The sequence below is a fragment of the Vanellus vanellus genome, assembly GCF_965231255.1.
Source record: "Vanellus vanellus genome assembly, chromosome: 26".
Classification (NCBI taxonomy): Eukaryota; Metazoa; Chordata; class Aves; order Charadriiformes; family Charadriidae; genus Vanellus; species Vanellus vanellus.
The window spans coordinates 4,991,305-5,005,765 of record NC_138931.1 but is presented as its reverse complement, the minus strand read 5'-3'; the positions used below and the strand labels follow the sequence as shown (position 1 = coordinate 5,005,765).

General features: G+C 61.1%; 1 protein-coding gene and 1 long non-coding RNA gene across 2 annotated transcripts; both read right to left on the bottom strand.

Annotated features, from left to right (window-relative positions):
• Positions 1-171: 171 nt before the first annotated feature.
• Positions 172-8,531, bottom strand: LOC309681880 (STE20-like serine/threonine-protein kinase; the record flags this gene model as incomplete). Its single annotated transcript, XM_082495849.1, is given in 19 exon segments — positions 172-209; positions 212-278; positions 416-529; positions 636-761; positions 885-1,070; positions 1,158-1,282; positions 1,392-1,521; positions 1,625-1,804; positions 1,969-2,092; positions 2,690-2,820; positions 2,926-4,779; positions 4,875-4,985; positions 5,071-5,152; positions 5,497-5,691; positions 6,087-6,159; positions 6,270-6,419; positions 6,647-6,695; positions 6,829-6,993; positions 8,385-8,531. Coding segments are annotated over 19 exon segments (4,047 nt in total).
• Positions 8,532-12,787: 4,256 nt separating this feature from the next.
• LOC309681838 lies at positions 12,788-13,649 on the bottom strand. Its single transcript, XR_014270073.1, has 3 exons — positions 13,595-13,649; positions 13,187-13,266; positions 12,788-12,802 (listed from the first exon to the last, which is right to left on the bottom strand). It is a non-coding gene; the product is annotated as an uncharacterized lncRNA (long non-coding RNA).
• Between the last annotated feature and the right edge of the window lie 812 nt (positions 13,650-14,461).

The following is a 14,461-nucleotide window of genomic DNA, read 5'->3' as shown; positions in this document are numbered from 1 at the left end:
CTGCTGCCCCCAGGATCCATACCACATCCTGCCCGGCTGCTCAGCATCCCTGGGGCCGCTGCCCCTCGCCTGTGCCTTTGAGATCCTTCAGTCCCATGTTCCAGAAGAGCCGTGGGACCGGTGCCCGGGCAGCTGCCTGCCTCTCACTCCCCAGTAATCCCCGCTGTAGTGTCAGGAGGGGAAGTGGAAGAAGCGGGTGATGCCGTTATGCTGCGGGCGCCGTGCAGCCCTCCTCGCCGCTGCACTGGCAGTGAGTTCCCCAGTTCCTCCTCCAGCATCTGGAGGAGAGAAGCAGCGTTGCCACGGCCCGTGCCTCGCGCTGCAAGGGCTTGCGGTGCGGCGAGCGGCCCTCCATCGCATCCCGTGAGCTGGGCCGAGATGGGGAGGAGAGGCTTTGGGCTGCAGGACCACTCACCTCCTTGCGAGCAGCCAGTCGTTGCTTCCACTCGCTGAGCTCCATGGCATGCTCCTGGTCCAGCCGCCCCAGCTGCCGCCTCTCCTGCTCTGCCAAGAGGTGCATCTTCTCCCCCTGGGAGACGGGAGGGGGAAAAACGGGAAGGAAAATGCTCAAGGAGAGGTAGCAGGGGTGCGGGAAGCCCCCCCAGGGTGGACAGTTTTATGGTGGTCCCCGGTACCTGCATCTGCTCCAGCTCTGCCAGGCTCTCAGCCTGCCGCTGCTGCAGCTGCTGCAACTGCTGCGCCTGCTGCTCCTGCTGCTGCTGCACCTCCGCTCGCTGCCGCCTCTCCTCCTGCTGCGCGAACTGCGGTGGGGGACAGCTCGTGTCACCCTCCCTTTCCCCAAAAGCCATCACTTACAGCTTTCTGGGGACTTTGTCCATACTTTTTACTGGGGAACCTCGTTGGCCCCGGACAGGTCTTTGTACCTGCTTGGCCCTCTCCCTCTGCTTGGCCCCATGAGCCTCCTGCATCTTCAGGTTGTCCTTGAAGAGGGCCAGGCGGGTTTTGGCGTCGCAGCGCTGGCTTTTCAGCAGCTGAGCCCTCTCCTGCGCTTGCTGGCTCCTCAGATCCTCCAGCAAGAGCTGGTGGAAGCGGTTCATCCTCTCCGTCTCCTGCGGAAAGGGGCAGGAGGATGAGGCAGGAGAGGGGTGGGGAGCCCGCAGGGCTGCAGGACCGTCGCTGGGTGGTTCCCACCTCACCTTCTCATGGCGCTTGCGGAGCTGCTGCCTCTGCAGCGCGTGCTGCTCCTTCACCTGCTGCCTGAAGAGCTGGTACTTCTCCTGCAGGTGCCCTTGCTCCATGTTCCACACCACCGACTCGCGGGCTGCCGGGCAGGACCACAGCACCTTGACCACCTGCAAAAACCCCTCCAGCCAGACCCCCTGCTCCCCTCCCCAAGAACCCTCCATCCTCTTCCTCCCAGCCCGGTGCACCTCTCCTGAGGCTGTGGATCTTGCTGATGCACTCCCAGTCGATGGATGTCATCTTCTTCTTGTGCTCCTGGACGACCCTCTGCAGGGCTGTGTTGAGTTCCTCCTGCTGCTGCTGCAGGAACCGCTGCTCCTGCGGTGAGCAACAGAGGGTCTCCGTCCCAGCAGCCAGGGGAGAAGGTCCCGAGGCTCCTGGTGGCCCAGCTGGGGGAGCCAGCGCTGCCCTGGACCCTCACCTCTCTCCTATCACCCTTCAGCTCTTGCATCTTCCTCTCACAATCCTTCTCCTGGAGGGACTTGAGGCGCTTGGCCTCCTCTCGCAGCCTCGCCGTGTACTCGAGCTCCTGACGCTCCTTCAGCTGCCGGTACCGCCGCTCTGAGCTCTCCACCTCCCGATCGTAAAACTCCTTCTTGCTCTGCCATGCAGATATGGTTAATGGGGCTGCAAGGACCAGAAGTGGCCACCAAAGCAACCAACCCCTCCCCCGACCCAGAGTCTCCCTCAGTGGGACCCCAGCACCCCCTTGTATGTGTCCCTCTCTGACCATATCATGGCACCAAGGGACGATGGTCCAGTTACCGTCATCTCCTGCTCGATGTGACGAAACATCTGCTCCCGCTGCTGGTGAAACTTCTGCTCCAGCTGGCTCTGAGCTCGCTGCTCTTCCTTCTGCAGCACTCGCAGCTCGCGGAGCTCCTGGCGCCTACAGGTTTGGGAAATTGGGGTGAGAGGGGGCCCCGAAGGGGACCCTAAAGGTACCTCTCTCTCCCAGGATGGCGGACTTGTAGGTGGCTAAAGGAAGGGAGAAGCTCAGCCCTGGGGCAACATCATGGAGAAGACTTTCTCCAGCAAGAAGGAAGATGGAATGCCGGTTGGGTCCATGCCTGCCACACTTCCAAGTTCAGCTGATATCGCTGACCCTCCACCTCCCCTTTCATCCTTTCCCTGCTCTCCTTGGGTGACGTGAGAGCTTATGGGAGAAGGTCTTCCCCTCTTCTTTCCTTAAGCTGGCTGCCGGACACACCAGATACGGGGCTGGACAACATTTTTGGCTCCTTATGTGTCCCTGCTGCACAGACCTGAGGATGCAGGGAAGGGCTTGCTCATGTTCTCCTGCTGGAGGAGACCCTGGCCAGGGAGGCAGATGGGGTTTCCAAGCCTGGAGGTCAAGCACTTGTGCTTTGCACAGAGCCCCGCAGACCCGTCCTCCCTCCTGCACCCTCTCTCCTTCATCCCGTCCTCCTCGTCCACAAACGGACGGGAGATGCCCAGTGGCCCCTCCACTACCAGCATCACTCACCGAGCCGAGCGCACCATCTCATCCCTCGCCCCAGCTTTGCCCACGGTCCTGGCAGTTGTCACGCTCACCTCCTCCCCATCCACGACAAACCTCCGGGTTTTCTTCACCGTCCTTTGGAGCGAGGCAGGTTCCTGCCACCAGGACCAACGGTTTGAGCTCAGATGACCCAAAACTACGTAAACCCAACATGGGAGCCCATGCAAGGGGGAAGCGACAGCTTCACATGGCCACGTTACCTGCAAGGTTCTCACCTGCTGGGTTTCCCCCGGCAGAGGCTGTGCTGCTGCAGGAAGGACACTTGGACCTTGTACATCTGCAGGGTTTTCCACAGGGGGTGGCTCCTCTCCTTGCTTTGACGTGCTGGATGGATCTGGTGGGTCCCTTGCTTCCCATTCTGCCCGTGCCTGGGAAGAGGTATGGACACGGGCAGCATCAAAGCTCACAGTCTTTGTGGCCTTTGGATGTTCACCAAGGACCTCCTGGGGCTCCAGCACTGCTCTGTGACCCTCCAAGCCACCCATCTCCTCTCGAGGTCCATCCCTTGATGGTCCTTCAGGAGCTGGAGCAGCCTGCACCCCATCTTCTCCAAGCTCTCCATCATGTCCATCTTGTTCTTTCCAGACATTCCCATGAGCAGGTTCTGGCTGGTTGTCTCTGGGGCTGTTTTCTGCTTTCTTTTCTGTTTCTTCTTCAACCAGGTCCGGGATCTTCATGGGGGATGAATCCTCTGCTGAATTTTGAGCCTCCTCACTTGCAGGTCCTTCTCCTGCACATGCTGCAGAAGCTGCCTCCAGTTCCTCTCCTGCCAGCACCACTTTCCCCGGGGTGGCTGCATCTCCCACTGGGTCGTGGTCTCCAATCAAACACCCTTTTACAACATCGTCTTCCAATTTCACCTCTGCTGGCACCAGGGCTTCCTCAGGAGAAGTTTCCACCTCAGTTTCAGTGTTATCTGTGGCTTCCTCCTCATTCCTCCCCACCTCCCACTCAACCAGGTCCAAGGGGTCACACACGGCTGAGTTTCTCTCCCCGTTGCTCCTCTCTCCGGCCTCTCCCAGACCAGCTGAGGGCTCCTGCCACCCCTTGAGAACATCTGACCCCACAACTATCTCCTCCGTCCCACTGGGCATCAGCGATTCTTCACCCCGTGACACCCTCTCCTCCACCAGCACAGTCTCCCCAGCACCCTCAGGTCCCATGGGTGCCCTCCCTGTTCTGCCACTATCCTTCCCAAGGCCACCTTCAGCCCCAGTGGAGCCAATCTCAGCCTGCAGGTCTAGCAACGACCGAGTAACCCGGTGCTGATGCTCTGACAGTGACTTGAAGCTCTGGGTTTTGGTCCCCATGGTCCACAGGTCCAGGGCTGCCACCAGCTGCCCCACAGCTGAGCCTCTGCACCAGTCCCCGTCCATGGGTGCAGACAGGGCCAGCGAGTTATGAGTAGGGTCTCTGCTTGCCTCCTTTTTTGTGTCACTTTTGGGGGTCGGAACAGGGCTCGGTTGGGCTGCAAGCTGTCCCTCCATGGGCGTTTCAGCCACCGGTGATGTGTCAGCACGTTGGCTTTCCTCTTGGGGCTCTACCTTGGGTCCAACCTGCTCTTGCGGTTCAGCAAGGTCTCCTGCCCGCTGTGGCCCCGAGGGGACCTCGGCCACGTTGCAGGGAGTCCCCACAGGGCTGGTCTCCTCCTCCTGACACCCTTGAACTTCTCCTCCTGACTCCGCTGAGACTGATGTCCCTTGAGGAGCATCCAGAGCCATCATCTCCGACCCACTCGGCTCTGCCCTGTGCTGCTCCTTAGCTGTTTCTTGGGACTTCATCCCTCCAAAAAAAGACCTGCGCCTCATTAGCTTCAGAAACTCAGATGACTTCTTTGCAGGGAGCCTCACGGAGCCCATGGGCTCAGGTGAGGACCTCCTCCTCATTTGCTTTAAGAAGTCAGATGCTCTCTTGGTCCTGGGCTCTGCCACCGCCTGGACGTCGGACGGGATGCCCGGCTCCTCGCCAGCTCTCCCCACTGCATCTTGGGGCTGATGCTGCAGGAGGCCCTCCGGGCTTGGGGGGCAGGAGGACTCTCCGCGCTCCTGCTCGGGCTGTGGGGTAGACCATAAAGGAAGAGGTGAAGCTCAACAAACTCGTGGAAAAGATTGGAGGGATCTTCACCACCAGCCGGCCGCTACTCACGCACCAAAGGGACCGGACGTTCCTCCTCATCCTCTTCCTCCAGCACATCAGCCCAGGCTTCAGCCACCAGCTCCCGGAGCGGCCGCTTGTCGGAGATGCCCACCACAAAGGGGTGCTGGGTGGGAAAGAGGGAGGTGAGCGAGGCCAGCACCAGGGTTGGTTCCCACCACCCTGGGCAGGTGGCAATGGGTGCTACCCACCTGCAGGAGCTGGCTGGCCGACCACCGTGCCTCAGGGCTCTTCTCCAAGGACTTCCTCAGGAAGTCCTTGAAGTCTTCAGACCTGTGGAATGGTCCCCATGAGCACGGGGCCAGAAGCTCCCTGTCACCCACACTGTGGACCCCACAGACCTTGAGGTGATGCTAGGGACACCCAGGCACCTGCTAGAACCTTGGCAGGTGGTCCCCACCCCGGTGCTGCCACACCAGTGTCACCTTTGGTGGGCAAAGGTGGTGTGATGGGAAACCCATGGTGCCACCTCTGGAGCTGGGCTTGGAGGAATCACGATCAGCATCACAAGAGCCCACCCCAGCTGCCCAGACACAGCTTTGAGCAAGAGCTGCCCCATGGGAGAGCTTCTCCTACCGTCACCAACGCTGGAATGACTTCTCCACACTTGGACTCACCACCTCTTGGGGTGACGCAAGGTGGGCGGTTGGGACTTGGCGATCTTCAGCAGCACCCGGAGAGGGTTCAGCTCATGGTAGGGGGGCTCCATCTCAGCCATCTCGATCAATGTGATGCCCAGTGACCAGATGTCAGCCTTGTAGCCGTAGGGGCTCTCCTTGGATGTCTCACACTGCACCACCTCCGGGGCCATCCTGCGCATGGGACAGAGGGGAAGAGGTCCAGCCTGCCCCAGGCCAGAGGTTGGTTTCTCCCCCTGAAACCAAACCCAGGTGTCATCTCCTCTGGAGACAACCCTACAGGCAGAAGAGGTGAGATTTGACCCCAACCCTTCCAACGCTCCCCCAGGAGGGTCTGCACCCACCAGGAACCCACATGTCCTCTCCATACAGAGTCTCCTGCTCCTGAAAAGCCCACCCTGGAGCCGGTGTTGGCTGGAAGAGGAAAGATCTGTTTTCCTGAGATGCTCCCAGTGTCAAGGAACCGGTTGTGAGCATCCACAGGAGGAGCAGAACACCTGGGCTCCCCCATCCCACCTTCCTGCGCTCTCAAATCCCACCATCCCCAGGGATTTCCGCCCCACACCTACCAGTACGGGGTGCCGATGAAGGACACCCGGCGCTGGACAGTGCTGGAGTTTTTGGCCGAGACACCAAAATCGGCTGCAGAGCAGAAAGCGGCGGTTAGAGTGGATCCTCGGGGCAAAGCGTCCTTGGGGGTCCCCTCCCGGCCTCCCTCCGCCCCACGGGGCCCCGATTCCCCCGGGACTCACCCAGTTTGACGTCCCCGTCGAGGGTGAGCAGGACGTTGCCAGCCTTCACGTCCCTGTGGATGATCTTGCAGCCGTGCAGGTACTGCAGCGCCAGCAGCAGCTGCTTGCAAACCGCTCGGATCTGCTCCTCCGTCAACCCTTTCTCCAGCTCTGCCATTAGCGCAAACGAACCCCCGGCGCTAACGATGCCTCTTGCCCAGCACCGCCAGCAAACCCGGGGAGGGGGGAACCCAGAAGAAGATGTGCCCCAACCCATCCTCCCTCCTGGAGGTGCCGCACAAGCCCCAGGACTCCCTTCCACGCTGTGAAATTTGGCGATCCCATCCCAAACGCTCCGACGGCTGCGCGCCAGCCGGAAAAAAAAGACATTTATTTACCCAAAATCGCTGCATCCACGGCTCCTCCGGGACAAAACTCCACCAGGATCTGCAGGGAGAGGTTTCCCACCGCCGGTCTGAAAACGTGTCCCCCTCCAGACCGAATCCCCCAGCTTCAAGATGCCGGTGGGATCCCAGTTGATGCCCAGGGTTGGGGGGGACCGGCACCCTCCGCAGCTCACCCAGAGCTGCCCGTTCCAGTAGAGCGCATCCAGCAGTTTGGTGATGTTGGGATGGTCGCAGCAAGCCAAGATCTCGATCTCCACCACGTAGTCCTCCAGCTCCTCCTCGCTCGGGGTGTCGATCACTTTGGCGGCCGCCAACGCTCCCGTCACCTTGTTCTGCGCCTGGCGGGGGGGAGGGGGAAGAGGTTTCGTGGGGGCTCGTGGGGTACAAAAGGAGCAGTCCCACAATTTTTGGCGAGGGGGAAGCTTGGACCCGTTGCGTTCCTCCCCGGGGGCTCGGTGCCGCCAAGCCAAACGCCGGGGACAGACACGGGGACCTCAACGTCACCAGAGACGGGAAGGAGAGGGATGTGTGGCCACCCCATGCAGGGCTGATGGTGGCCCTGGTGTGGCAATTGTATCCATACCGCTGTATCCCAAACCCCTCTCTGTGGATCCCAGAGCACCCTGCTGTATCCCAAAACCCTCTGCGGGGGTCCTGGAGCATCCCGCTGTATCCCAAACCCCTCTGTGTGGGTCCCAGAGCATCCCACTGTATCCCAAACCCCTCTGTGTGGGTCCCAGAGCATCCCACTGTATCCCAAAGTCTTCTGCCCCTGCTGTGGCTGTGCCACCCAACGTGTGGGTCCCAGAGCATCCTGCTGTATCCCAAAAACCCTCCGCGTAGGTCCCAGAACATCCTGCTGTATCCCAAACCCCTCTGCATGGGTCCCAGAGCATCCCGCTGTATCCCAAACCCCTCTGTGTGGGTCTCAGAGCATCCTGTTGCATCCCAAAACCTTCTGGCCCCACTGTGGCCAGGCCACCCTCCGTGTGGGTCCCAGAACATTCTGCTGTATCCCCAAAACCCTCCGGCAAGCTACATCCTCCCACGGATGCAATCCACAGGCACAGTAACAGGGAGCATCGGCACAGGGGGCTCAGCAAACCCCCCCACACCCCCCACCCCGGGCCCTTCTTTTGCTGGTTCCACAGCGGAACCCCATTCCACGGGTGACACCGAGGGGTTCGGCCACCCCAAAAAAACTCCGGAGAGAAGAGGAGATGGGTTTGGCCAGAGAAAGCCCAACCAGGCCCAGGACCATCATTGCCGCGCGCCCACCGGCCCCGGCGGTGCCGGAAGGCGGCTGCTGCCGCGGGTCTGATGAGCGGCAAATTTGGGTTTCCTGTGGCGCTCGGGCTGTGCACAGAGGTTTCAGAGAAAAACATCTCCGTCTCAACCCCGTCGCTCCAACCGAGGAGACAAACACCCGCCGGCAACGCGGCCGACTCCGGTAACCGGTGGCTCTCCCGATGCCGAAGGTTGGGGGACAGGCTGAGCCAGCCCCAGGCGAGGACGCTGCCATCCTCGGCTAGAAATTTGGGGCTGGTTAGAAGCTTTTTCGCTTCTCCCGTGCCGGAAGCTGCACGGGGTGAGTGAGGCAGCACCCAAAAAAGATTAAAAAAAAAAAAAAAAAAAAAAATATATAAATAAAAAAAAGCATTTGCAAAAGCCTCAGGGCGCCGGCGGGGTTTCGGTGGGGGGGGGGGGGGGGGGAGGGGGTTTCTCCTACCTTGAAGACTTTGCCGAAGGCGCCGTCGCCCAGTTCTCCCAGCACCAACCAGACCTCCTCGGGGTCCACGTCCCGCCTGACATGTTCGTACCGCCTCGGCGGCTTCTTTTTTTCCGAAAAGCCAAAAAGCCGTCGGAAAAAAGCCATGGGGCCACCTCCATGCAGAGAAAAGGGGGCGGCTGGGCTCGACCTCTTCCACCGAGCACCTTCGCAGCCCTTCACCTCTTCCTCCTCCTCCTCCTCCACCGGCGGTGGCAGGAAGGGGCTGAGCGCTGCCCCGGACCGCGCAGGATGTGCCGCGAGACGGAGGTGCCGAAACGAAAAAAGAAGATGCTTTTGCTGCGCGCCTGTCGCATCCCACCTGCCGGGAATTTTAAGGATGGCAGAAAGGTTTCGTGCTCACCCCAAAGGTGCCGCCCGCGACCCCGCGCGCCCTCTCCGAAGCCGAAGGTGCTGCCCGCACCCCCGGCAAAGCCGCACGTGTGGGCGTTATAGGGGTCCCCCCCGCCGAATATACGGTCCTTTCCCATCCCAGGCGCTCATATAGGTGTACAACCCCAGGAATTTTGGCATCCCCACGCATGGCCGGGGTCAGCACCCGGCAACCGGGCTGGGCTGGGCTTAAATAGGGCCCATGGGTGCTGGGACACCCCAGGCGAGGTCGTTAAGTTTTATTAGCACCCCCCTGCCGCTAATTAACTCCCTCCCCGGCAAACCCCTCCCGGTCGGGCCAGTGGTCGGTTGTGCCACCGCTTTGGCAGAGGGTTTGGGGTGGAAGGGGTTGGCACCGCGGCTGGTGCCCCGTTTCGCAGCCCCCTCCCCCCCAGTGGGGGCACCCAAAGCCCCCCCCGCCCCCCCCCTCCCAGCAGCACCCAAAATCATCCCCCCCCCCCCAATCAAGGTGGTTCTTAACCTCCGAAATAATACCCCCCACCACCCCCCCGCGCTGGTGTGGGTGCAGCATCTCCCCGGTGCTGGGGGGGGGGGGGGGGGTTCAGCTCACGTGTGCTCCCCGAGGAGGCGGTTTTCCCGGTGATTACACCCGTTAATCATGGAGTAATTAAATCCAGGGAGCTGTTTTACGGCGTTATGTTCATCCTTTATAGCGGCAGGTTTCAGAATAGAGCCGCCTTTCCACACCGGCGCCCGCAGGGATCAGCCCACGGGCGGAGGGTGCTGGCGATTCCCGCGACCCCAAAGCCCCCCCATCCCCCCCCCAAACCCCTGTGGGTTAATGAACCCTCTCACCGCAGGTTGTGCCCCAAAGGGATGTGAGTGCCACCGGTGCTGCCGAATCCAGCGCCGTCCCCAGCAGCCGGGCTTTCATTTTTCGGCTCTTTTCTCTCTTTCTCCTCCTTTTCCATTTTCTCTTTCTCCTTTGCCTTCTTCTCCTTTTCCTTCCCCTCTTCCTTCCCCTTTTATGTCTCCTTTTCCTTTTCCTTTTCCTTTTCCTTTTCCTTTTCCTTTTCCTTTTCCTTTTCCTTTTCCTTTTCCTTTTCCTTTTCCTTCTCCTTTTCCTTCTCCTTCTCCCTCTTCTCCTTCTCCCTCTTCTCCTTCTCCCTCTTCTCCTTTTCCCTCTTCTCCTTTTCCTTCTTTTCCCTTTCCCTTTCCCTTTCCTCCTTCTCCTTTTCCTTCCCCTCTTCCTTCCCCTTTTCTGTCTCCTTTTCCATTTGCTTCTCCTTTTCCTTCTTCTCCTTCTCCTTTTCTTCCATCTCCTCCTCCTTTTCCTTTTCCCTCTTCTCCTTTTCTCTCCTCTCCTTTTCCTTTTCCCTTTCCTCCTTCTCCTTTTCCTTCCCCTCTTCCTTCCCCTTTTCTGTCTCCTTTTCCATTTGCTTCTCCTTTTCCTTCTTCTCCTCCTCCTTTTCTTCCATCTCCTCCTCCTTTTCTTTTTCCTTCTCCTCCTTTTCCTTTTCCCTCTTCTCCTTTTCCTTTTCCCTCTTCTCCTTTTCCTTTTCCCTCTTCTCCTTTTCTCTCCTCTCCTTTTCCTTTTCGCTTTTCTCCTTCTCTCTCCTCTCCTTTTCCTTTTCACTTTTCTCCTTCTCCTTTTCCTTCCCCTCTTCCTTCTCCTTTTCTGTCTCCTTTTCCATTCGCTTCTCCTTTTCCTCCTTCTCCTCTTCCTTTTCCTCCATCTCCTTTTCCTCCTTCTCTTCCTTTTCCTCCATCTCCTTTTCCGCCTTCTCCTCTTCCTTTTCCTCCCTCTCCTTCTCCATTTCCTCCTCCGTGACCACTTCCTCCTCCTCCTTCCCCCAGTCGGGCAGCTGCCGGCACTGGGCTCTACCCGCTGGCTGAGCCCTGACGCCTTTCAGTGCACTGATGAACACCATCACCCCCTCAACAATTCCCCTTTTCCTCCAACATCTCTTCCGCACGATTAAAAAATACACACACACACACCCCCCGATCGTGGAGAAGCTTTTCCTCACACTCCCGTTGGAGCGGAGCCGAATCCCACCCCGGGGGTGCTCAAGTCGTCGTCGTCCCCCCCCCCCCCCCCCCGCCCCGGGAGCCTGAAATCCCACATTTTCCCAGTCAGGCGAGCAGAGCCGACGGCGAGTCCCGGCACGCCGGACCACGCACGCAGCTGCCGGGCGCAAGGGGAAACTGAGGCAGGGACACCCCTCTACCCCACCCCCACCCCCCCCCAGCTCCCGACCTCCCCCATTCCGCTCGAACAGAAACCGGAGCCGGGAATAGAAACACAAATGGGTTTTTTTTCTGTTGTTGGGGTTTTTTTTTCCCCCTTTTTCATTAAATCACATAATTATTAAGTAGCAGGAGGGCGCGTTCCTGGAATGAAAGGGTTAATGTCACCTTCACCCCCTTTTCAAGCTCCGGGGGGGGGGGGACGGACACAGGAGCCAGATGCCCCCCCTGACCTCACCCCACTTCTGCTTTCTCCAGTTGTTGGCCCAAAATGAGTCACTGGGGGATTTTCCTTTTTTTTTTTTTTTTTTTTTTTTCGGGGCTCTTTCACAAGCCCTGAGCGGGGAGAGATTCTTGGGGGGGCTACCATAGGGTTGAGCACCCATGGGTGCTCTCCAGCAACCCCCCCGGTCCAGTTCCAGTTGGCCCCCACTTATGGGTGGCTTCGGTCCCATGGGACTGCCATGCCCAAGCTGGGGACACAGGACAGTGTCCCCAGAAAGTGGTACCCAGTGCCCGAGCGATGCTGGGGGCTCTATCCCCAGTTGCAGGATGATACCCAGCCCTGGGGACACCGGTTGCTCTGTCCTCGTTCGCAGGATGGTGCCCAGCCCTGGGGACAGCAGTGGCTCCATCCCTGTTCACAGGATGGTCCCCATCCCCGGGGGACACTGGTGGCTCTGTCCCCGTTTGCAGGATGATGCCCAGGCGTGGGGACACCAGTGGTTCCGTTACGTACCCGTTTGCAGGATGGTCCCCATCCCCTGGGGACACCGGTGGCTCCATCCCTGTTCGCAGGATGGTCCCCATCCCCGGGGGACACTGGTGGCTCTGTCCCCGTTCGCAGGATGATGCCCAGCCCTGGGGACACCGGTGGCTCCATCCCTGTTTGCAGGATGGTCCCCATCCCCGGGGGACACTGGTGGCTCCATCCCCGTTTGCAGGATGATGCCCAGCCCTGGGGACACCGGTGGCTCCATCCCCATTCGCAGGATGGTCCCCATCCCCTGGGGACACTGGTGGCTCTGTCCCTGTTTGCAGAATGATGCCCAGCCCTGGGGACACCGGTGGCTCCATCCCCGTTCGCAGGATGGTCCCCATCCCCGGGGGACACTGGTGGCTCCATCCCCGTTCGCAGGATGGTCCCCATCCCCGGGGGACACCGGTGGCTCCATCCCTGTTCGCAGGATGGTGCCCAGCCCTGGGGGACACCGGTGGCTCTGTCCCCATTTGCAGGATGATGCCCAGCCCTGGGGACACCAGTGGCTCCATCCCCGTTCGCAGGATGGTCCCCATCCCCGGGGGACACTGGTGGCTCTGTCCCATTCGCAGGATGGTGCCCAGCAAAGCCACTCTTGGAGGGGAACCAGGACCAGGACCCCACGAGCACCCCATCCACCGGGACCTGGCCGTGTCCCCAAACCCCTGGGGACCAGGTGACACTGTGGCCACATCGTCAGCCCCGGGGAGGCGGCGGGGGGGTGGGGGGGAGCTGGAAAGTCCGGCACAGTCATTCAGCGCGGTGCTGGACTGCCCCTGGGCCAGAACCCCAGAAAGCCCGTCCGTTCCGGTAACGAAAGAGTCAATCGCACACGCAAACACACACTCACACATAGACACACACACACACGCACACGCCACTTCCCTGAGTGGGGGATGACTCATCCCCAGCCCGTCATCCCCCGGTACCGTAACACCAGCAAACCTCAGAGCTCTTCCTCCGGCCGCCCCGATGAGCCGCTCGACCTTCGCCTCCTGAGCCGGTGAGTACCGGGCTGGGGGGCAAACAGTCCCGGGAGGGGGGTCCTGTCACCCACCACGACCCACGTGTCACCCCACCTCGCCACCCGCCCCCTCCCTTCCTCGCCGCCGCCGAGCTGAGACCGGCTCAACTCGGCGCGTGCCACGGCAGCGGCGCTGAGCTCCCACCCGGCGGGCGAGAACCCCACGGGGAAAAGGAGGGGAACCTCACCCTGACCCCACGGGGACACCTTCGCCCCATGACCCTCCCCACCCCCCCCAAACCCCTTCTCCCACCCCGGGCACCCAGTGGGTCCCTTCTCCCGGTGTTGGGTGATGTCGGGGAGGAAGGGGGGGGGTATTTTGGCTGCCGGCGGCGGCGCGGGCCGGGGAAGGGATGACTTCAACCCATTACTCACCCACCGTCATGGTTTGGCGTCGCTCCCGCGCTATTCCCAGCCGTGACGTTCGGCCCCGACCGCTCACCGGGAATTTGGGCCTAAAAAAAAGCCCAACGTTTGGGTTTAACGGGGTGATTTCGGTTAAGAGGGATGGACCCCCCCTCACCACCACCACCACCACCACCACCACCACCACCACCACCACCACCCGGCACCGAAGGGTTTGGGGCTGGCGGAGCGGGAGGTGGGATGAGTTTGCCCGGTCTCAGCCCGCTCCGGCCCGGCTTTCGCGGAGCGACTGCTGCGGTTTCTCGAAAGTGCCGCCCCCGCTGCCCCCCCCCGCCACCGCCGCGAAAGCGCCGTTAATTACCAACGCCTTAAATGCCTAATTACAACCCCCCCATCGCCTTCGGCCACCCAAATTACCTGCACAAAACTCGCCCTGCCGCCACGCAAGGCGGCGTTTTCACACCGGTTTGAGCTGTTCAGCCCCAAATTAGCCGTTTTTCACCCCAAAACCCCCCTCATCGTCGTCGTTCCCCACCACGCGCCCCCCCCCGGCCCCCCCCGGTTTCCTGCGTTTTCGGAGCGATACCCGCGAGGGAGGAAATCACGTCAGCGGCGTGGCCGCAGCTCACGGTGCCGGGAACCAAATCTGAGCCGGCAAAATCACGGCCGGGACACGCGGGACCCCACACACGCGTGGACAGGCGTGTGCTTGGCGTGGAGCCGCTGCAGCCGTGCGGGGCCGCAGGCACACGCGTGTGCCCACCGGCAGCCACGTGTGCGGAGACGCGTACTCACACGCGTGTGCTCCCCTGGAGCCGTGTGCGTGCGTGTCCATGCGTGTGCCTGCGTGTATGTGCTCGCCCAGGCGCCTGTACGCGTGTGCGCTCACCTGTATGTACACACACACGCGTGTCACCACTTGTACACCCCCCACGAACACGCCCGGGCACGCGTGCCCACCCTGACACACGCGTTTACCCACACGTGTGTGCCCCCCCCCCAACACACACGCTCCGCGAAATACGTGAGCCCCCCACACCCACGCGTGAACGTGCGTGCACACACGCACGCGCGTGACCCCCGTGAACACGCTCCAAACACGCGTGTTCAGCCTCGCGCCCGCCGTGGCACACGCGTGTGCGCACACGGGCGGCGGGACCACAACTCCCAGCGTGCCCTTCTTCCGGGTGGGGCGGGGACGACGAGCGGCGCGGCTGCCCAATAGGAGGAAGGGGGCGTGTCCTCGCCGCCCAATAGGCGAGGAGGGGGCGTGGCGACACCGCC